This window comes from Thermobia domestica, chromosome 1 (genome assembly GCF_964235325.1).
Source record: "Thermobia domestica chromosome 1, izTheDome1.hap1.1, whole genome shotgun sequence".
NCBI classification, from domain to species: domain Eukaryota; kingdom Metazoa; phylum Arthropoda; class Insecta; order Zygentoma; family Lepismatidae; genus Thermobia; species Thermobia domestica.
The window spans coordinates 160,708,550-160,733,431 of record NC_137454.1 but is presented as its reverse complement, the minus strand read 5'-3'; the positions used below and the strand labels follow the sequence as shown (position 1 = coordinate 160,733,431).

General features: G+C 35.8%; 1 protein-coding gene across 2 annotated transcripts in view; it reads right to left on the bottom strand.

Moving 5' to 3' along the window:
* The window catches only part of LOC145690396 (uncharacterized), a 64,404-nt gene that overhangs the window by 25,272 nt on the left and 14,250 nt on the right, over positions 1-24,882 (bottom strand). Inside the window, exons 1-2 of one of the 2 annotated variants that reach the window (XM_081765239.1) lie at positions 6,785-7,165; positions 1,950-2,085 (exon numbers count right to left, since the gene is read on the bottom strand). In XM_081765239.1, coding sequence (XP_081621365.1) covers positions 1,950-2,079 — 130 coding nt within the window. In that variant the 5' untranslated portion in view covers positions 2,080-2,085; positions 6,785-7,165. Of the gene's footprint in view, positions 1-1,949; positions 2,086-6,784; positions 7,166-24,882 lie in introns of those variants that run through there. The other variant, XM_081765245.1, reaches the window with a different exon arrangement.

The following is a 24,882-nucleotide window of genomic DNA, read 5'->3' as shown; positions in this document are numbered from 1 at the left end:
ATACTCCTAACAGTGATGCACATAATCCTAACAATGATGCATATAATCCTAACAGTGACTGTAACGGTGGCACACATTGTGCATCTTTATCTATTATTTAAGTAATTCTGATATTTCAGCAAAAAGTAAGTATGTATAATTATGAACATACGAGCCGTAACTACGTCATAGTTTTAACACATGTTTCCATGTTATAAAGTTGTTATACTATGTAACTACTCTTCTTGTCCTAGTTCTAAGATGACAGGCGCTCTAAATGTGCTAGTTTTCCTTCTGGTTTTGCTACTACTTTGAAGAAAAAACGATACAAACATTATTTATTATAACTGTTTTTAAAAAATATTTCCTTCATATGTATTTACTTGATCTACTTTTAGGATTATCAAAGCTTCATTAATTATTATCACTGATAAAGTTAAACAGTTATAAATAAATAAAACCCCACAGAGAACACTCGAAATCAGATGTTGAATACCTGCGTCATCTTTGTTTCTTAGCCCATCGCTCTAAATAGAGATTTATTTTCTGTTTTCTTTTAAATAAACTGGTCTTAATGATTTGGTTTTACTGATTTCTTCTGCAACTCTATTTAAATGTCCCTTTCCATATGAAATATAAGTTTTGTTACCCTGACTATATATAAAAACTACATGAACTCACTCACTGACATAAAATAGCAGATACTTCCGCTTGACGGGGAAAGTTGAAATTTGGCATGTTTGCAGTTTTCCGGGACTAACCCACAGGAAAATTGCCAAAGATTAATATTTTTAATTTTTAGGGGATCTAAAGGGGGGATGAAGAAATTCCGCATGTTATTTAAATGGGTCTTTTTTTAAACCTTTAATCTCATGTTTTAGGTACTTGGAATTGGAATAAAAACTTGAAATTCGGTATGTTTGTAAGTTTACGTTAGCGTTACCTTAGTAAATCACCAAAAATAAAATTTTCCGACTTTAGTGTAGTTTTATGGGGAACTGAAAAGGGGGGATGAAGAAACTCCCATGTTATTTAAATGGGCGTTTACTTGGGATACAAAATCTTATCTTTTAGATAGTTGAAATAGGAAAAGAAACTTGAAATTCGGTAGAATTGCGGGTTTAAGAGGTGCGAGGCCGTAGGCCAAGCAAATGCGGGGATCTGGGGGCAAAGCCCCCAGTGGCCAAATTCAGTAGATATTAAGAGGAAATGCACGAAATTCATTGTTGATGCAAATACTGAAACATAAGAGACACGAGACCGTAGGTCACGCAGACACGGGGCCTGAGAGCGGAGCCCCAGTTAGCCTAAGGCTCGTATATAAATATAAAACCTAATACTTAATAATGAGATTCAATTTAAGTAACATTAAAGTTATGTAGATCTAATGCAAATTCGTTCTTAAAAGGGCAAGGAACATTTAACTCTGGGAAAGAAGTCAGTAAAAAATATATAATTTAAACTCCAGTTCATTTTAAAGAAAACAAAAAAGTAATTCCTCTTTTAAATCTATAGACTAAATAATAATGATCCCATAGGTACTCAATAATGACTTTGACCGAAATCAGCACAAAAGCTAAATGCTGATAGTGCTAATTAAACACCTCATGAACTAAAATTGAGTAGAACCACATACTTCTGAGATTCATTAAAATAAATAAATAAATAAAATACGAAAATTCTGCATTTTCTTTCTATCAAAATTCTGCACTTTTTAAAAAGGCAAACCAATTTCGTTATCAGAAGATGGAAATAATTCAGATTTTCTTGCAGTTGCAGTATACATAGCAGAAATCACAGGAAATGTTGTTAACGATTTTTGATATTTCATCTACTGATCTAATTCACGAAACTTAGTGTTGTTCAATATCCTAATTAGGTAACTAGTAAAGAAAAGTAATAAATGCACGGATACCTTGATTTAAATCCCACAATTCGTAAGAAAATAATTAAATAATTGTTGTACTTACGCAAATGATCCAATGGACCAACAGTGGCTGGATCATCCCATAGATGATCTCTGCCCAAGGCCTCTATTTTTGGTACTAAATTCTCCAAACATAGATGGTAAAGACGAATTGGTGATTTCGGGAGTGGCATTTCTTTCTAAAATAAAAATATATGTAAATACATTGTAACCAAATATTTATACAAGTAAGTTAAACAATGGAATTAAGATTCTATATGTATAACAACATCTTGTGTATAAGAATGTTGAACTACTAACAATATTTATAAATGTAAGTAACTGCAATAGTTCACATTCCCTACGTTAAAGTTGTAAGCCTCTACAGAAGTTAGTCACTGCTCTAATTATGATGATCGCCGATAATTAATAAATATATCACGTTTTAGCTTTAAATATTGTTTGCTACATATGTTTACTCTGTTTCTCTGATTATAAAGGATAAAAATTCATAATTAATCCAATTTGATGTGTATAATGAAACCTCTCGTAACGGATATCTCTCAATAGCAGATGTCTCCATATTATTAAGTGATAGAACCTTCTCTTTTAGGGGCTTTCTCAGATACGAATATGAACAGCCTTCTTTTACCCTCAACGGTTGCATAGCTTCTTCATAACTGACAGGAATTATTTTCAGTTCATATACGAGTATATGTTAAAGATATGATAAAAATGAACACACTGAAGTACGCATTGAGGGGAGCTGTACTTCAATTTCATTAAAGTTTATTTTCCCTATTTCTACCTATATTATAGTTTAAATGACTAATATTGCCTATTCTTTGTATTTTGAACAAAATAAGGACCTTATTGGAATAATAGATTGATCTCCTGTTCAATAAAAGATTTGTCGCTTCTTAGAAATTTAAAAATAAAAAAAGAACTTTTCAAATCTTTTTGGAAACATTTTCATATAGGGAATGTTTCCTATCATGTCCATTTACTAATCATTCAACTTTAGCTAAAGGTGGAAGGAAAATGCAATAAATGCGAAAATCGTGAACATCAGTATAGGCACAAAGTTTAATGCCCGTGGGTGTACTATATATATATATATATATATATATATATATATATATGGAAAGAATTCCATGCTTTTTACTTTAGAACAAAATCTTCATTATTGGAAGTTAGATTTTAGTGTCTATTTTACTGCCTATTTTGAATAATAAGCCTTATTTTGCTAGCTATTTTGTCAATAACAAAGCCTACTTGTCAGCCCACTTTACTTGATTTTAGTGCCTGAACATTCGGTCTTTACTCATGGTTGAATGACCTGGTGAACCATCACACAAAACAGTTGCAAACTGGACGTGAAATTCTTATTTTATATTATGTTGAGAAAACCTTCAATGACTAATAAACCAGTAGCGTACACAGAATTTATCAATAAGAAGGGGCCAAGTTCCCAAGTTCATATCGTTTCGGGACTTTTGTATAAATATCTTTATTATAGGAAGTGTATACTTTCCCATGAAGTCTTGTTGAAGAGGAGTTAAAACTCTGAGATCTCCCTTGCGTATACACTGAAAAAAAAAAAAATTGTGAAATGTCAGTAGTATGACTAAGAATACCATGCGGATTTTCTTCCCTTTCTTGACAAATTCACTGCTCTTTCCCTAAGGCTTAGATGTTCCCCTGCAACTTCAAAATTAAAGAAGCAAACATCGTTTGTTTTACTATAAAATACAAGAGAAAATTCTTTCTCGTCTCAACTTGTTTCGAAAATCTCTCCAATAATTTGAATACTAAGTACAAGATTTTGATATTAGTTCCAACATTTATATATAATATAGATACACACTGTATAGTAGATACAGTTACCGCATAAGATGTGAGTAATCTAAATTTGTGTAACCTCTCTGTAACGAACACCTCTCATATACGGACATAACCAATCAATGTCCGTTATTCAAAGGTTTCATTGTATTTTCGAAGTCTAAATTTGGCGAATGGCATATTTACCAGAAATATGGGGTATTATTCCTTCAAACTCTCTGTAGGAAAGGTCATATATAAAATACAAATTCAACTTGGTACAGAGGACCTGTTCCGGATTTCTCCTTACTGCTGGAAAGCCATTACATGTGTTTGAGGTTCTTGTATTGACTGACACAAATGAAAAGGTCATGCATTGAAGAGTTAAAGAAATTTGTTTAAGATATTTATATGAAGTAACTCTTTATTATTCTACTTTGATAATATGTTCACGCATTTCATAATGGAATAGACCCAGATAGCACGAATACTTGCGGCAAATTTTTGCTTCGTTTAGTGGAGGAAACAATCTGAAAGTTTGCGAAGGCAAAATTTCTTAATATTTATTAAAAGTTTTCAATATGATCTGCAAATTTTCGCTGATTTATAAAAATAAATTCACCACTGCAATTAATTTGCATCTTTTTTGAAAATATAGCGTCGAAAGTTTGCCGTCGCAAACAGTTTGCAACTCTGTAAAAAACTTATTTCGAAAAACTTGCTGAAAGCAAATGTGATTATATTACCGAGTGCGCGCGCCCAGAATTTACTGCGCTACATTAACTGTGACAAAACAAGCGGGAAGTGAGAATCGAGAAAAACCAATACATCAGAGGACTCCAGAATAAACTCACTGGTCTTTTATCAGATGTTTTTATTGACTCAGGTAGCCTGACGTTATTTTGTGAACGTGTGTGAGAGTAAGTACAGGGATATGATCGTTGAGTAAGTAGATAAATTGCGATATCCTTTGTCTGTGCGTTTATCGTTCGCAGGTTTCTTATCTTTGGCAAGTAGCTAAAGATGTTTAATGCTTGCCACTAAGAAGAGACGGATCCACATTATAAAAATTTTGATGTTTCATAAAGTTAGGTTTCACTTTATAAATTTGCAGCAAACATTATCTTGCGATCGTGAAAACACTTTCTGCAATGTTGCTGCAAACCTTTTAATATTTCCACCAAATTCATCAGCTCATTTTCGGAAATTTTGTCAAAGAAAATTTGCACAAAATATTTGCAGCAAAGTCCTGGTAAACTTTCTTGCTGTGCAGTCGCAAACATTTCGTTTGTATTGGCAGATGTTTTCATTTTCTGAGGCAACTTTGCTGCAAACTCAGCCAGCGTCAACTTCGTTATTTGCATTGAACTTTCGGCAAATTTTCTCATTTGACAAGGCAAGTTTTTTGCAAACTTTTTAGTTTGCCTTTGCAAATTTTTAAACATTTTTAAAAAGTTATCTGTGCTATCTGGGGAAGGACATAAAGTTGTTTACCATGTTATTTAAAAGCTCCTGTTAAAAGAAAATTAATAAGTGTCATTTCAAGCTTTGTTTGTGGGAGAGGAATATTCTCTCCACCGCCATAGTAACTAGAGTTTCAAGTTTTTCTGTAGTACATTAGAATATTATTGATTAACATGTATAGGTAGGACTATATAAATATAAAAGACAATTGTTCCCTAGCTGAATTTATATTATCAATTAATTTTAAGCAAGTTTCGGAAAACAAAACAAACTTTGAACGCAGTATTGTCCTTAAATTTTGATAATTATTCTTTCATGCCTAAGTGGCTAATGATCGTACTTTCTATGTGCATGATCTACGATTCGATCCCGATGGGAGATTTATCTTGGCTGTAAATTAGTGTTCCGCATCCATGTCAGACAGTAGCTCCCGTCTCATAAACGTAGCTTCGGTACTGTAAAGGGGAGATAAGCCTTGATCAATCAAATTAAGCTTCTATTGTAGTTACGAATTATAATAATACTATTACAAAATTCAAATAGTCCTGCTCAATTTTTTAAAATTTGATTTAAAAAGAAAAATATATTCTGGTAAAGATACTAAAGAGGATCACACGAAATTTTAAGCGGTCAGTATTACACACTCTGTTATAGACTCCCCTTTTAACTTCACCAATCTTTCTTAGGATTTAACAAGAAATCTTATATTTAGAATTAAACTGATGCCGAACAACAATATTCTATAAGCTTTATACAGGCCTACCCTCTCACATCCCAGTATACCAATATTTTTTTGGAGATTTAACCAAAACAATTCGTTACACTTAAAAAGTTTTACCTTAAAATTTAACCTCAGAAGTTATTTTATCTTTTGACCATAAAAAACATCAAATATAGCCGTGTATGGGATGTAGATAACCACCGTTAAAATCGCCGTTACCCCGTAAAAATGTTATAGGATTGACTCCATTAACAAATTTGACCGAGATAATTGCTTTAGCTGTCTATTGCAAGAATAACAGAATCCAAAAATTCACTGTGGAATAACGGACGTACGGAGTAATACTACAATCTTATAACGGCCATTAGTTTGATCTTAAACACTTTATTTCCATACTTTTCGGAAGTATAAACAGTATTCAAATAATTAACGAGCTAGCTTTCCGTGCATATGGTTCCGGGCACGATCACCGATGGGAGCACATGTTCAAATTTTTCATTAGTCTATAGTTCCATGCAATGGCGTACTCAAAGGGAGTTTCGGGATTTAAGCCCCCTTGTGGAAGATATTATAAAAATAAACATTCACTACACACAAATATATATGTGTGTGTGTGTGTGTGTGGGAGAGAGAAAGACAGACAGAGACGGGGGAGAGTTCACACTTGTCCTGATAAGATATGAGATTCAATGCTTGAATACCTCGTTGATGAAAATCTGCGTACGCCACTGGTTCCATATCTAATATAGCTTCAGTGCTGAATATCAAATTCTAAACAAACCATAGCCTTAATACACCGGATATCGAACTCTAAACAGACCAAAACAAAGTCTAATTAAGAATCAGAATGATTACGGAAACATTAACTGTCATTGATTGCAATGTTTACTTACGTGTATGAGGTGAACTATCTTCCACACTTTAAACTATTTTAATGTTGAGAATAGTGTTGCTGGGATATTCACTTTGCTTATAATTGAATTCCATAAAATATATTCTTTGCCAACAAGACCTGTGGATGTTGATGAAACACACTTCACCTTCATTCTTCAGGAAGAACATTTGCGGAGGTCGGTAGGAACAAAACGGAAGATAAGTTTACACACAAAACAGTAATGATGACGAAAATGATTATATTACATCTAAACTTAAGGAAGGGGAGAACATATGTTTTTAAATAATTGTTTCCTTATTTCAGATGGAAGACAACGTCTTGCGCCATTGTAGTCACGTGGCTTGTGACGTCAACAGTGCAGACAACCCGATTCACACTAATCGATATATTCTCGGTTTGTACGTAGCGGTTTTCCGTGACTCATTTTCCTTCACAAAGATAAAAGAAGTTTTGTAAGGTAACTAAATCGTATGAGGTAGTTTAGTATAGCCGTCATCCTTATCCTAGTTGGTATAACACGTATCTTTATTGCATGAGCTCTAGGGTTCGATTCCTGATGGGAACAGCGTCACGCTTTGCTTGTGGAAACAAGATTCTCATGTAGCCTACATGTCTGAAACTTAGGGGAGCAATTGCACTACCTTGAAGGGCGGGGGCACGGTGGCTCAGTGGTAGAGCGCTTACTCCGGTGCGCGGAGTCTCTGATTCGATCCCCGGTCAAGTAATTTTTTGATAGACAACGTCCTGCCCGTGGGTTTTCTCGGGGTACTCCTGTTTCCTTCCACTTTCTCATTCCACTAATTTTTCCATCATCATTCACTTGTTTTAGTCATTGTTTCACTTAGCCTAAAGGGCATAATTTGTGGGACGTTAAACTCAAAGGTTTCATTTTTTTCCCTTTGAAGTCCCAAATGGCGCCCCTGGAAGCAATCGAACATACTACATTGATTCAGATTCCACTTGAAACTGTAGGTTTCGTCTTATATAGCCCCATTGCTGACAATGGACGTAAAATAAACTAACTACAATTCAATATAAGTAAAATAAATGAACTACAAATCAATATAAGTTGAAACACGCAAAACACCATGAAGCAATTCGGAAACTATTTAAACTATTAAATAAAAGATCACGAACTTCGATATTTTTTTAAAAAAGAAAAAACGGCCAGAGAGCTCATATCCTGTCCACACATCATACAATTAAGAGCCATCTGACCAGCCATAGCCTTTCTTGCGATATAGCGTTACAGAATCCTCATATTTCTCACTGTCTAAACTGCATGCAGAGGCAGAATTGCATGGACAAGGGGAGAAAAAATCCATATATAGGATGACTCAGAAATCAAGTTATTAAGAGATTTATAGCATATGTTCAATGATGCTCAACGAATACACCTTCAGCATCAATTCATGGGTGTAAGTGACGTCTCCAGGTCCCCAGAACATCTGATAGAACATCTTGTAAAATTATGCCTGCATATTGCACAATGCATGCCTTTAGATGCTGGATATTCTGAATCTTAACTGAGTATTCTCATGTCTCCTTTACATGACACCAAAGAAAATCCTTTAGTGTCTGTCTAAAGACCACAGTGATCACTCAACGGAACCACGGCGACCAATCTATACATCAAGAAACTGGATGTCCGACCACCCGTGGTCAATTAATCCGTAATGAGGATTGATACCTTCTAGTTGAAACTTTGCAGGGAAATTTCCAGCTTCATTTAACATGCTCGGGAACATGCCTTCTTGAAGAAAACGGTTCCACGGCTAGAGTACATTCGATGCAAAACGTGATGATGAATATTCTCTATTCTCACGATCTTGTCCTCTTGATCTTGAGTTGCCCTCTTGATCTTGTTCTCACTCCATGATCTTGTCCCCTCCCTATATTTTTAGGGTTGCCAACTCTGGACAACAAAAAAGCCGGCTTCTCCTCAAAATTCCCTATGATATAGGTCTAAGTGTGAAGTATCTCTGTTCGGAAGAAGAAAATGTACTATCGTGAACAGAAGTGCATTAGCACTTGCATTCTGCATATCCTTAGTACATTCACCAATAACAGGGTGTCTACTAAAATTCTAAAATGAAATTTCGTGACTTTTTCGTGACCTTTTCTTTACCAAATCATAAAATTTACTAACATTTTCAAGAGCGAATTTGCGTGTGAATTAGGCCGAATTTTCATCCATGCGATAGAAACGTACTTTGCTTGCGATTTGGTAGCGTCTAAAGCCGACCATAGACATTTTTGGTGGTGAATTTTGACGTTTTATAGAACAAAATTTTCCAATCTGTACTTACATCTGTACAGTTTAAAAAATCGTGACCCAAAAGCTAAATTTCATGACTTTTTCGTGACTTTCATGACCGTTTTCTGATTTCGTGACTTTTTCGTGACATTCTTGACTTTCGTGACCGATAGACACCCTGAATAAGCTTAATGGATACATTGTGCCAGGGGTAAAAGTAGATCTGAAAAGTCAGGGGGACGCATGACGTCACATCGTTTCCCTTGCCTATCTTTGCCCATTGTAATTTTTAGGAAGTGGGGGGACGCCATAGATATTTTATGGAAGTGGGGGGACGACGTTATCCCGTGTTCCCCCTCACTTTTATCCCTGCATTGTGCTATAAATGAAAAACTGAAATCGAAATTGATCATTTTATTCAGTTACTGCCATTTCTTTAAAATTATCGAAACAGATTAACAAAAGTATATTAATCTTTACGTGACAATTTTGGATTTGGAAAATGAAATTTATTCCTTAAACTTATACTTCAACTACAGGAAATTGCTTTAAGAAGTCCTTTTTCACTCTCAATAAATGTATAAAATTTTTTACAAGTAAATTTCAAATTTTTCCTGATACAGTCTCTGTAATCTCTTTAAAATTATCTAAACAGAAGAACAAAGTATATTAATCGTTGATAGTGAAAGGTGACAGTTTGGGATTTACACACATAATAAAAGTTACTTTTTAAATCTATACTTCGAACTAGATATAAATTTGAAAAAAAAAAAAAAAAAAAGGTCATAAAGGGGTTGGTAAGAAGTTTGTACCGGTCACCGGCTTTACTCAAAATAACAGCAATATTTCAGGCCAGGCCGGTGGAAAACCGGCCAGTTGGCAACCCTATATATTTTCGAAAAATCTGTCCAATAAGAATTTGCATAACTCCAATACCTCTAGTTTTCTTTGGTAGACAGCGCTTCGTCACTATATAAAATGTAGTTTATGCAAAGTCAGGGTTCTCATTGATGTGGCCGAATGTCACTCAGAATTTTAGACGACTGTCAGGGCTATCCTCACTAAACTGTTTCAACACTTGGATCTTGTATGGGGGCCACTTCTTCTTGTACAGAGTGTAATATACACTACGTTTGTTTACTATGCGTTCCATTGGCAGAAGTCAGATGCTCTTCGTTGAGTTCTTGCACATAACTGCTAAGACACTGGCTGATGTCCATCTTATGTGGCACTCTCATGTCTTGCATCAGCATCTCCTTTCGCTCACTTAAGTACTCAATCATCTGTATAGTGTTCTGCAAATTTTCTTATTAACTTGACATGGCTTACCCTACATATATACGAGAGACACAGAAAAAATTAATTTCGGACCATTCTAGTGAAAGGTAATTATATTAAAATTAGTTTTTTTTTTATTTTTCTCGAAGACCAAAAGGGAAACATGTGAATACAACGTTTTTAGCACGTTACTTCCCATGTTCCAATTGAAACTAAAGGCAATTAACGAATACTTTATGTTAATAATAATCATAAAGTGCTGGAAAACCCTAAGCAACTCATGTTATCATAGTAGTTATGGTGTATTAATACGACCAAGTTACAATTTGAGAATAGATTCTTAGTTGTATATGGTTTATTCAATATAGTAACGAAATTATTTGGAGTAGGCTTACATATTCACAGCAAAACGGAAAAGACGGAAAGGATATTGCAAAACATAGCAGAACAATGAGGATGAAAATCACTGAAGTCGGACCGATGTATGAAACATTGTGCTCTTTATAGAATACTAGGTGAAGTTGCATGGAAAAAAGAGGCTTGGTGAAAATGATTCCTACCCAAAGGTTAATTTGAATTCCCTTTCTCCCTTTCGGATACGTATATCGAAGTGTAATGATAAAAATCCAGATCGACTCAAGTGCTATGTTCCAAAACTGATTATAAATTGTTGAGGAGTTCATAAGACAATTAATTCTTGGGATAAGTTTTGAACCTCGGTAAAATAGCCATTTCAATGAAAGTGACACATGAACCTTCAGCTCGCGCGAAGTTCTAACTACAGTACATAATTGATTTCAGAACCTTCAACTGTTCTCCAGTGATGATGAGAGAGACAAAGCATTAGACAAATTGCTTGTCTTCTCCTCTTTAGAAGCGACTTTTTTGAAGTTGCTTGAACATGTTTTAACTTATTTTTAATGAGGAGCTTATATGCCAAATTTCATCTGACTCATTTAATAGGATCCTCAGATTCATTTTTTCAAAACATTTTAAAACCATTCCTCCATTAAAATACCTATCTTAATAAAAGTGACAAGATTAAAAAGAAGAGAAAAGAAAAGCCCAATCCAAGTGCTAACTATATTAAAAATTAATTTAATATAGTTCTATTTATCAGGTTACGTCAATGCCCAGAACTCACGTTTGTGGTGTGCAGAAAACCCATATGCCATACATGAAGTTCCTCTGCATGACCAGAAGGTAGGGGTGTGCAGGGGCGGATCCAGGACCGACTTCTGGGGGGGCGGTGGGTTGTCATACTGCTACTTTTAAGTGCTCCAAACTTTGGGATGGGTTTTATTTATATATATAAAATAAGAAAGTTTCCCCTTCTTGGGGGGCAATCGCCCCTATAGCCCCCTAGATCCGCCCCTGGGGGTGTGGATTGCAGAAGAATAGTCGGCCCCATATTTTTCAGACAAACAGTAGATATATAGAGGGTTTTTAAGAAAGCTATCTAAAGATACCAGAATCAATCTCCTTCGGGGGTACAGGGGGTAACTTTAAAATTTTAAATGGGAACCCCCATTTTTTATTGCATATTTTGATTTTTCAGACAAAGTGACGGTGATTTCACCCAGAATTGAAAACAGTGGCATCACGAATGGGGCTTGAATCGACATACAAGAAAAGATGGATACCAATATATTATGAAAATGCGATCTGTTAGTTCCGTAGTTCGTGGCCATATTGTTAGCGTACTAGGCTGCGGATGGAGATTTTGTGAGTTCGATCCCCGCGCAAAGTAAAATTGTTATTGTATTTTTTCTACTAAACTAATGAATTCATACATTTTAACTTTGTTAAAAATAATGTATTTCTCCAGAATTTATTAACTTGTAAAAAATACGAATTGCTATAAAAATGGTGATTTTGTTGTAAATAACCCTATGAACTATAATTCTAATAACCCTAAGAACGAACCACTTCATAAAGCTAGTTTGCAAAACAATTATCAAAATTTGTATTGAATGTAACTTAAATAAAGTACTATTTGAAGTTAAAACGTATGGAATTATTGTTTGGAAAGTAACAAAAAATGTTGCCTTGAGCGGGGATCGAACTCCGGACCTTAAAGGGAACCACGCTGACCGTGTGGCCACAGGCTATAACACTGTCAATTTCAGTTCTCACGCTTATAGCGAGCGACTTGTGTGACCTATGCGTGCAGTAGAAGGCAGTCCAATTGGTCACACTTCAGTTTGCTTGCAGAGTTTAAACTGCATACATCTTTTGTTCAGAATAAAGCTCAGCTTTGTACTTTGCTGTCAAATTCATAGGTAAATTAACCTTTATCAGTTTATTAGGTCTGTTTTGAGTTGTTTGTTTAGATCCACCGCTAATTATTCGGCAGTGTCTCTTTCGGAAAGAGAAAGAATAACTATCCTTATCATGAGGGGATATGGAGATAGATTACGATCATACCAGGAAGTTGCAGATTTATTCAATGACACTCATGCAGAACGACAACCTATCTCAAAATCAACTGTATTTCGAACAGTGACTCGTTTTGAACGAACGGGTTCGGTTAAAGACGAACCAAGATCTGGAAGACCTCAAACTGCGACAAATGATGAAAAGTCATTGGAAGTGTTTCTACATTTTCAAGACGTCATACATCGACCAGGAAAGTAGCCCAACATGTAGCAATAAGTGAACGTTCAGTTCGTAATGTTCTCTAGTTGCAAAAATATCATCCTTATACAGTACAATTAAATTAGTACAAGAACTTGCAGAGGATGACTTTGATCGTAGACTTGAATTATGCGACATTATGATGCAACGGTATGTTAATGATGATCGGTTTTCTTTCTGGACTTGTTTCACTGACGAAGCTACCTTTGAGTTAAATGGTTCTCTCAATAGGCATAATATGAGGTATTGGTCTGATACAAATCCTCACTGGATGAGAGATTTTCATAGCCAGTATCAGAAGAACTATAGGTAGGAATTTGGACATTATACTAGAGATGCAAGGGCTCGGAAAAAACCGGCTTTTTTGAAAAAAAAACTCGGTTTTTTCTGCTTCGCTTTTTTGCTTGGGAAATTTTGGGCTTTTTTCAAATTTCTGCTTTAAATTGATAAAGCAGACTTTGTTTCGCTTCTCTATAACACAAAAAGTCATTTAATTAGTGGTTGATGCTGATAATAATATAAAACCTCGAAAATAAACTATGAATTTCGAAAAGATATTTCAAACGATTTTTCTTCAACATATTTACATTATGAATTCCAAAGGATTAACCAATGTATATAATAAGAATTTTTTAACCTCCTATATACAAAAGTAAGCAGAGTTGGCACGAACCATGGTTTGTTTTGAAAATGCCAAAAACCCGTTTTGGGGGGGGTGTTTAAACCAGGCTTTTTTGGTTTAAACCAGTTTTTTTTTGATTTAGATTCTTTGCCTTATGTATTTGTATTCCATATTCACAGAAATAAGTTTGTTTCGCCTTGGTGTTATTGTGCAACAGCGAGGTTATGCCGGAAGAACTCCCATAAGCTTAAAGAAGTCCGGTCAGTAAATTTCTTAAATTGAGAAGCTCCCGCCCTAACCATCGGGAAAATCCCGTCATTACTTGAAATGTAAGACAATAACGGAAAAATCCTGTTATTGCTTTGCATATAAAATTTAAAGGTCAACGTATCATAATCAGTACGCTAAAACTGAGGTATTAAATTACAAATTTAGTGCGTAGATATCATTGAAAGTCAAATCTAAGCTGATGTTAAAAGCTACGTAGGCAATCGATAAATTTTGCCAATTTCTATCAATATATTTAAGCAATCTTGGCTTCTTTATAAAACAACAGGCATTTAGGCATGCAGGAATATACAATTTGGTTTCGTTTCGTATGTTTAGGATTAACATCCTTACGAAATACCGAGGTTATCAAGGAGAAGACTTTCGCTTAAACTGACATCTGAACCGCTACTTGGTTTACGCATGAAAGAAGGGTTATGGTTCGACCGAGAATTGAACATGGGACACCCTGATTAAAAGGTGAAAGGGAAATAAAACTATTGCAGGTGGTTTGATATCTGGAAACGTCACCATGAAGTTCATACGATTCGCATTTTTCGTTCTTTTTATTTTTGTGGTTTAAACCAGTTATTTAAAAAAAAGTTGGGGTAAACCAGCCAACCCTAAAAGTAAACACTTCTTTTTAAAAAATACACAAATAACTAGCAAAATTGTATCTAGTATTTTTACTTCAAAATATTCCATACCCTCTTTTTAAAACAAAATAAAATTAAAATAAAACAAGAGAAATGCTTAGATTTATATGATACACTTAAAGGCTGCACATCTAGAACTTTTGGTTCTGTATATTCTTGAAATTCTACAGTTAAGTTTTACATAACCACCATCATGGTTTACCCAATCAAGTTTTCTGAATTTTTAACAAGAGGGATTCAACATATCATTACGGAACTCCTCCCCCTCCAAAAAAAAGGACTACGGAATATATTTAAGTTAAGCTAAATACAACTGCACAACAAAAATGAGTGAGTGATTAGCTTTTGCGCTTCTATCGGGAAGTCCGGGATTCATAGGGATGCGCACGAGACGAGTCGAGACAGGATTTTCCTGACAACATTCGAGTCGAGACACGGCTCTTCCAATAGAAAAATATATATTTTTCGAGTCGAGACATCACCTTTACAGCACATTTTCGAGTCGAGACAGTCATAAATCTTGTCTCATGCGCATCCCTAGGGATTCAATCCAGCATTCGACCATTCTGACAAAGCTTTTCTTCATTCCATCTGTGAAGTAGAAATAGTGCATGTACCGTGAGTTGGCCGACTTCCTTTCTTATTGTTTTTAAATCGTTATTATTACTAATTACCAGCAGTGACAGTTTTACGAAGGTTAGGGGACTGAAGCCTGTACTGAAGGGGACTGAAGCCTATACCCCAAAGTTACGGAATGTCTGCAACAAACGAAATATCTATTAGTTATGCCTTTACTCATAAACTTTAAGCTACCGTCAAATAAAAATTACAAATGTTTAGAAAAACTAAACATTAGTAAGAAAAACCCTTCCCAAAATACTTTTCTAAATCCGCCACTGATTCTCAGTATAAAATGATCTTTAAGGTTGTGTCCGGAAGATTATTGCTAAACATATAAACGAAACGAAATATTAGTTATGCCTGTACTCATAAACTTCAAGCTCCTCCCAAATAAAATTAGGAGTTTTTTTTAGAAAACGAAACAATCAGAAAAACCCTTCCCAAAGTACTTTTCTAAATCCGCTTCTGATTATTTGTATAAATTGGTATTCAAGGTTGTGTCCGGAAAATTATTGCTAAATCACTTCACAACTATAGTATAACAGAAATGTGGAAGTACGGTTTGACGGATATATTGAAAAACGTACACTTTGACGGATAAATAGAAAAACGGGCAAGTTTAACTTTGGCGCTAGAAGCTAGATTACTAAGCTCTTAGAAATGAAAGACAGATGACAAACTAAAATGATTTAGAGAAGAAAAAAATGTCGATAACTCAAAAGTTAAAATAAAGTTAAATAGCCTCTAAAATTGCCCTCAAATACTACATTCTTCATGTTAGCTTTAATTCGTCAAACATGTGCTCCATCCATCTTGATGGTGAATTTCAGAGCGAAATATCGCATTTAGGTCATGGAATTCTTATCTAACTATAGAATATACTATAAAAAAGCTATTTAGGTAGAAAAATCATGAAAATGAAAAAAGCCAAAATTTCCAAAATTCTCGTTTTTTTCCAAAAAAAAGCCGGCTTTTTATGTGAAAAAAACCATCGATTCAAAAATGCCGGCTTTTTTGCATCTCTACATTATACACCTTTTGACATGGAAGTGAGACTAAAGGAATGACTTTTTGGAACATTTATCTCAAAAAAGGTTAAATTGTCTGCCAAAAATTGAATATCTCAGGAATTCCTGAAGTTAGATAGTTCAAACTCGACGTATAAACTCTTCATTCAAAATATGGGCATACGTGTTTCAGTTTTCGAAAATTCCGCTCCTAAAGGAGGAAGGGATCATTTCTGTAATATTCAAATTCCCTTTCTTTATTCAGAAAGTGCTAAATGTGATGTTTTTACAAATCGTAATTAAAAATAAGGGAAAACGTATTTCAGGGTTTTCGAAAATTCCGCTCCTGAGAGGAATAACGGGAGTCATTTCTATAACAAAAGTAATTCCCTTTCTTTATTCAGAAAGTGCCGAATGTGAGGAAACGTTCAAGTAGGAGAAGATGTAAAATACGATGTCTGCTCCTAGGGGTAAAAAAGGGCCATTCCTGTGAAGTTGAAATTTCTCTTTATTTATTCTGACTTGTGACAGTGCTGGATGCGAGGATTCGTTTAATACGCTTACAACTACGAGTGAAACTACGTTATCTGGATCGTTAGTTTGTAAATTTTACATTTTCGAAACAAATCGATGGCATTATAAAAAGGGTTTTGAAACAGTATCTATAGATACACCGCTCGACTGTTTATTTTTTTAGTACACGAAACAGAGCTGGAATGCTAGGATTTCCCTGTGTAATTAATAGAAAATTGTACAGGTGAAATTAATACATACACTTAAGAGCTCAGAAGAATGATGGTGTTACATGTATAAAGGAATTAATAATAAATAGTAGTTTAAATGGTATTGAGGGTAAAATTTTGAGCTAGAAACTCTGCTGCTGTATGTCGTTTACTACCTGAAGACTCTATTATGCGCAAACAGTGAAGACACGTTCTTCAAAACAACAATCTCAAATCAATGGTCGTTCTCAATTGTTTCGGAGGCATCAATAATACACCTTGATAAAAAAATATAAACAAGAATCAAAAAAGGCAGTTTTTGAAATGAAATGAAATTTTTGAGTTTTACGTCCCACGGTTATACCGGTTAGGCTAAAGGAGACGGTGATGATGATTGATGAATGAAATGGTGGAATGAAGAAAGTGGGAGGAAACGGGAGAACCCCGAGAAAACCCACGCACACGGTGTTTGTCCACCACAAAGTTCACTTGGCGGGGGCTGGGATCGAACCCGGGATCCCAAGCACCAGAGGTGAACGCTCTACCACTGAGCCACCGCGGCCCCAAGGCAGTTTTTATCCAGGGTAAGATAAATAGGAGATGGACTTTGTGGTGGACAAACACCGTCTGCGTGGGTTTTCTCAAGGTTCGTCCATTTCCTCCCACTTTGTTCATTGAACCATTCCATTCATTTCTCATCATCACCGTCTCCTAGAGACCTGCACGGGCCGAATTTTTCGGACCGAGCCCAATCCAGCCCGAACGTACCTAGGCCCGGCCCAGCCCGGGCCCGAAAAGTTTTGGAGATTTTCAGCCCGAGTCCGGCCCGGCCCGATAAGTTTTTCAAAATTCTTGGCCCAAGCCCGACCCGGGCCCGATAAATTTTAAATTTTTTGGCCCGACCCCGGCCCGATAATTTTTTTAAAAAAATAGCCCGAGCCAGAATCTTTCTCAAAATTTATACTAAATTTGACCTAACCCTGAGGAACATTTTCTAAACTTTGGTTCACAACCTGACGCTTGCCTTCCGAATGGTACCATTGCCTCCTAGAACTTTGCCTGTCATCGAGAGAACAAAAATTCCATTCCCTGTAACAAAAATCTAACTTAATTGATTTTTAGCATAAAGTGGAGGTGGCAATATTGTTTAACGACAGACAACACATTCCCACCCCTTCTTTTTATGTTTTGAGTTCAGTGAAGGTCAAGGTCAGAGCTCAATTTACCGCATAATGCCTGCAATCCTCTATAGTGAAAGTGGAGCCGCTAAGCAACACAAACTGTAAATAGCTATTGCATTCTTTGTAACATTTTTCACGGACACACTTCTTCAACGTTTGGCTTTATTCCAATTATCGTTTAACGAAAGTCAATAATTATTAAATAATTGCAATTGATCGGCCCCAGCCCGGCCCGACCTCAAGAGAAATCAGTGTCGGCCAGCCCAAGCCCGGCCCGGCCCAAAGAAATAACAGTGTCGGCCCGCCCAAGCCCGGCCTGGCCCAAAGAAATAACAGAGTCGGCCCGCCCAAGCCCGGCCCGTGCAGGTCTCTACCGTCTCCTTAGCCTAGCCGGCATAACCGTTGGACGTAAAACTCAAAGATTTCATTTTCATTTTCGAAGTAAACACGTAGGTGTCAAAATGACCCCTATGGTAGTTCTAGGTAAATCATTTTTAAAGAAAACCAAAAATAATTGAAATATGCTATTTAAGATATAGTCACAGTGGTTAGAGAGAAGAAAAGTGGTGCAATATGTTTTGCATATTGTAATTAATGTTCAAATTAGAGGATGGTGAATAACGGTGAGGGGTCAAAATGACCCCTTTGGTAGTTCGTGTGTTAAAAGACACTGTACTCCAGAAGTGTCCACAAACGGCTTTTAAGACGCAGGTTTACAAGAGATTCTTTTCTGAGGGGAAAGGAGCAATTCGTCAATGAAAGTGGCATAATCGAACTTTGATAATACCTTAATAATGATTTTAAGAACAGAAAAACCTTTTGAATCGAATAAAAATTTAGTCCACAAAGTTTTGTCACAACAGCTTCAGTGTCCTCTACTACTATTCTTTGAGGGAAGGAGCTACATTTGGATGTGATTGAGCCCAAGCACTTGGGGGAGGGATGGGCACATCTTATGTGTTCCCTTAATCTCCGTTTCAGTAACAGTTCGCTACTGGTAAGTTTTGTTTCTATATTAAAAGTCGTATCGAATTCCCATGACGTGACTATCAAAGAGCTTCGTGATTGTGATTGCATGTTCATCGACAAAGTGGAAAAGGAATGCTTAATTCAGCCGAAGGTTGCTTTGCATGCGTTGAACAACGTAATTCGTAGTCTGACAACCCTATTACAATTTAAGCAATGAATAAATTTTGCACTCTAGAAAAGAATTCCCATTTCCTTTCTCACATTGAGCAAGATTTTTTACATATTCGAGACAAGATAAAGCATCTGTGTTGCTGCTATTTTCCAGCAATGATACACATTTACTTAAATCTTTATTTCAGTGCTTTTAAAGCGTTATTGCATCGGAGTTTGCTGCACAAAATCATAGAAATGTAATGCAAACAAAAATTGAACCTCAAAATGCGATGCATTAACATAATTAGGTGTTTAAGTTAGCTATCTTTGGAACAAGAAACATATATAATTGCAGGGACGGTTCTATTGGGAGCTATGCCCCCAAAAGTATCTTCAGCCCTCAGTAGCCCCCCACCCGATTTAATCCTATTCTTCAAATAATTTATGTAACTATTTCCACATAATGAATTTCAGTCATATTACTATATTCCAGCCAAGAAGAAAAAACTTTACGCGAAATATAGACTGTGGATCTCACGTTTCGATAGTGTGTGAAAATCAGTCTAATATCAGTGTCTTCGGTATGTCCCTACCCTTAGATGAGAAAATTCCAGCCACTATAACAATACATACAGGGTGTTTCAAAACAACACTGACAACGTTTGGGAGATGATTCCTGACACCGAGATAAGACAAAAAGTATAGACCATCCTGGGTGCACAAATGCTTCCTTTCGGAGTTATAGGCTGCCGAAAACATGGAAAAATGAACTTTAAAGATCCAGAGCTCAAAACTATGGGACCTACCGTAGTCGGGTAAATACTTCACGTAGGAACTAATTTGTGCCCTATCCAAAAATACATGTTTCAGAATCCTAAGGTACTCACGAAGCAATTTTTATAGAAGGAGTTTGGCTACGGTCATATAATTTGAAGTACGCTCCAACTGCCTCTATAAAAATTGTTGTTGAAGTACCACAGGATTCTGAAACATGTATTTTTGGAACATACTAGTTTCTAAGTAAAGTTTTGACTCGACCACGGTAGGTTCCATAGTTTTGGAGCTATGGACCTTTAAAGTTCATTTTTTCATGTTTTCGGCAGCCTATAACTCCGAAAGAAAACATTTGTGCACCCAGGGTGGTCTATACTTTTTGTCTTATCTTCGTGTCAGGAATCACCTCCCAAACGTTGTCGATGTTGTTTTGAAACACCCTGTATACTTCAGCGCCTGCCCCTGTTGTGGCGTAAAGTAGAAAGAAAACAATGAAACCCTTTGAGATGCAATGCCAATCTGTAAGCAAAAACGTTGCAAACTCAACAATTAGAAATAATGTCACAATAAGCAGAGTGTTGTTGCAATTCAGGCAAACACCTATAAGATGTTCGTCTTGCTTGGTGCGAAAAAACAAATGAGTGGAACTGCATGAGAGGTCTTCATTTGTATAAGAACTACCGAAGTTTTTGTCACGTCGAATTCCATAATGCCAAAAACAAAAACAATAGATTCATTCTTTCAGAGTCAGCCTAAAGAGAAACGAAAACGTAGTAATGAAGCTGGAAGAACAGTAGATAGTTTGTCAAATGAAGGTAAGTCACACGAGTTTTACATTTAGCCTACTTTTGTTTATCTTCCTAGAACAAATAACATTTTCTGACAAGTAAGTAACTCAAATTTTTAAGCATGTCACTTGCCCTCTATCCTCTGATAGAGCCAGGGGCAATTGCCCGATCTCCCCTCAGAAGAGGAATATTTCTTATTTTATATATAAATAAAACCCATCGCAGAGTTTGGAGCTCTTAAAAGTAGCTCTAAGTAACTCTAAGTAGCAGTATTACAACCCACCGCCCCCCAGAAGTCCGTTCTGGATCCGCCCCTGAATATCCGCATCATGCGTATTCCTGTTGTTTCTTTCAAAGGGTGAGCCGGGGGTTAATACCCACGGAATTTAAATATTACTCCTACCGGCCAATTCTTTAAGAACGTAAGAATATTAAGAAACCTACATTTTTCTTCATTTGAAACAACAAACAACGCAAATTTGAGCTCGAGTACATTTGAGGACGAGAAAGAACAGGCCCGTATCCACAGGGGGCCGCCCCGCTAAATTTTTACTGGCCCATAAAATTTTCACGGTAGGCTTGCAAATGAAGTATAATACGGTGATGAACTATATGATTGAATCGAGACCCTCTAACTTCTACCTCCCCCCTTAAATTTTTGGGCTGGCTACGAGCCTGAAAGAGAAAATTTATAGTAACAATCATATAGGCGCTATATACTATGTCCAATTTATTCATTCAATTTATTTATTCAATTCATTGGAAAAATCTAATTTATTCGAAAAATATTCGGTAATTGATCACATTCAATTATAAATATTTCATTCATTTAAATTTTGGTGGTATGTTCAGTTCCATTAAGAGAAAATATATGAACTGTATCAGACATTAACATGTCATTGATTGACTTCGTAGCCCTATATTAAATGATGCAGTGTGAATTTTTTGTTTATTCAAATTAAAATTTGAGAACTGACTTCATCAAATTATCTCTTTATTAAAATAATCGTATATGCAATTAATAAATATCTGCACAGGTCAAAAATACCTCTTAGGAAATTATTAGTCTACTATTGGAAATCCCTGCATTCTAAATTTAGGTAAATTTCCTATTAGGCAGATGCCGGAATGAATTTCTTGTTCGAAAATAAATTATGAACAGTGGCGGATCCAGAAGAATAGTTTGAGAGGGGCTTCACCCACAAAGGCTTCGTTTTTTTCTATTTTTTTAAAAAAGAAATAACTGGACTTTTGGGGGTAGCTTGCAGCTTATACGCATGGGAATGACTAGCATTAGATTTTTTGAAAAAAAAAATCATGCAATTTGGATGGACTTCATCTGAAAGTCCCAAACCCCGTAAATCTTTCACTAATTACGGTTGGGATGATATTCTTGGAGATAAGAAATAACCAAGGCAAATCAGTTCACGGGGATTTTTTTCTGTTCCTGAGTTGGCATTTGTGTGGGACATATGCTAAACCAGGGGAATGTGGTTCCTGTGCCGGTACCAGAAAATACATAATTTTCTTCACAAATATTGGTAATTCATACTAAGTATCGATACCAGTACCCTCATTCTACTATCAATATTTGTAAATTGTATACAGTTTTCTGTAGAAAGTAAAATGTATAAATACTGAAGGGAAGACATTGCACAGAAACGTTATATTTGTATGTTAACATACTTTTTTTGTATGTTGTACAAAGTAACCCAACTATGGGGTTACTTTGCACCAAAGTTTATATTTCAATAACTATGGTCATACTGAATGTTTACTAATAAACTTGCACGAATGTTTTCCACATATATCTAGCTATTATATGTTTGAAATACAGTGTTCTAAATCATTACGTTCTAAGTTAATGCGATTTTCGTTAAAATTCCTTAAATCGTGTGCAAAGTATCCGTTAAAATTCCTTAAATCGTCTTACGGTATCTCATTTAAAGACATAGTTTAATTTTTACGCTTAAAAATTCATATCTTAAACTTTTGGAAAAGCGTCAACAACATGCCACCACTTATCCTTTAACAAAACTAAAAAGAACTTTACATTTTCTGCTATACTGTCGGACTAAATATAGTGATTTTGCTGCCGATTACAGAATTTATATATTCCGTTTGTAAGGGCTTAATGACGCCATTAAGTACTTCATTAATTTACCTCACACTATAGTATCCCTGCGCTGTGGCTCAATAGTAAAGTGTTCACTTCTGGTGCGTGGGGTCGCTGGTTCGATCTCAGCCCGCGCCAAGCCAGCTTTATTGTGAGAAAACATGGTGTACGTATGTTTTCTCAGAGTTCCTTCGCTCCACCATTATCATCCATCTTAGACACGTATAGCAGACATTTGGTTGAGAAGAGGTCCGAAGCATTTAGGAAGGTCCAAATTCAATGTAAGGATACATTGTATTAAAATTTGTAAAATTGTCCCTAAAATTAGATTAAATATACAAGAAAATACGGATTTCGGGAGAGGAATTTAGATCCCCAGGACCCAGCCCAACTTGGGTCCCTGATCCATCTCATCATTACCGTCTTCCTTAGCTTCGGTGCAGAAGTGGGACGTTAAACACACACACAAAAACTATAATATTGATAATATAATATGAAAATATAAATAGAACTATGATCTTTCAACCATATAAACGTAGAAATGGTTCGGTCTTTAACTGAGACCTGTTTTCATTAATATGAAGAGCGATTTATTCAGACTCAATTGTTTTGAATAAATAGACGTAAAGAAAATACAAAATATATTTTGTATTAGCCTCGATTTTTCTAAAATTGCACTTGATACAGTGGCGGATCTAGAAGTTGGAAACTGGGGGAGGGGGCAGCCGGACCCCAGACTATGATACATATATCATGAGTTTACCACACACTTTCAAGAATACATAAATAATAGCTTCAATTATTTTATTCATTCAAAAAACTGGGGGGGGGGCCTAGGTCAATCCGGCCCGCGGCTAGATCCGCCACTGACTTGATATAGTTGTAATTTTCCGTAATATAACTCTCTTAGGAAACAAACCACACAAGGTAGACAAAAGCAAATATTTACTGGATACCACAAGCGACACGTAGAGATCCACATTACATCCTAATACAAGGTGGTGTGACGAAATTAGGAAGCACTGCGAATATTTTGGAAACGAATTATCCGAGATAGATTGTTGTCAAAAAGTGTTGGAAAGACCTTAATCCAGCAATGGATCGACAATTATTGATAATGGTATATATGCGTTACAAATATAAATAACCCTCACCACTACACTCATGTGAAACCACCGCCGGATTTTGGTTTGACGGAGCCGTAAGTTATTGAAAGGGGGCAATTTATAGGTCAAGCTTTCTTTTTCAGCGACAAAATATCGTCTTTTTAGGTTTGTTATATTAGGTCTATATGATAATTTACGGATTTAATGCATGTCTAAATGGAAACATGGGCCCATTACAAGCAGGGTTGAAAAACAGTGGCTCCATTATAAGCGAGGCTGGATAAGAGGGGTCTCATTACAAGTTGGGCTAAGAAATAGTGTTATTACTTGCTTCATAAAAGCCTGGTACATAACAATAAAAAACACCATTGTTGCATGTGCGTTTATCTCATTTTTTTTCTTGTTTGGAAATTACATTACAATCAGTTTTTTCTCTATTTTTTGGCCCCCAAGCGAGTGGGGCCCTAAGCATAGCTTGTTTAGCGTAAACGTAAATCTGGCACTGTGTGAAGGTGAATCCAGTTTTCATTCTTGTTATCTTGAGAATTTAAAATTAAGAAATAAACGATTATACCTTGTTCTCAGAAATCATACGTTTAACCCTGTAGCTGTAAGAATTTGTAAAAACAAAGATAGTTAAACTAAAATTTACGGTTCCTGGATATAATTGGGTAAAATTTACTGTTATGTCTGGGTATAACAAACGGTTCTGCGAACTCGAAATATTTTAACAACAGGTTCTACCGGCCTTTAGCACCACTAAACTTACCCCGCTGAAAACCCGAGTTCGTACAAATAATCCCAACATGTTGGAATCATTCGATGTTGCAACTTTTCGTCGGTCTTCACAATGTGCAGTTCAGATCCATTTCTTTTACAGATGTTCGAAAATTCGCATTCACATTATCCCATTCGGATGCAATGGTGGCGCGGCTTTACATA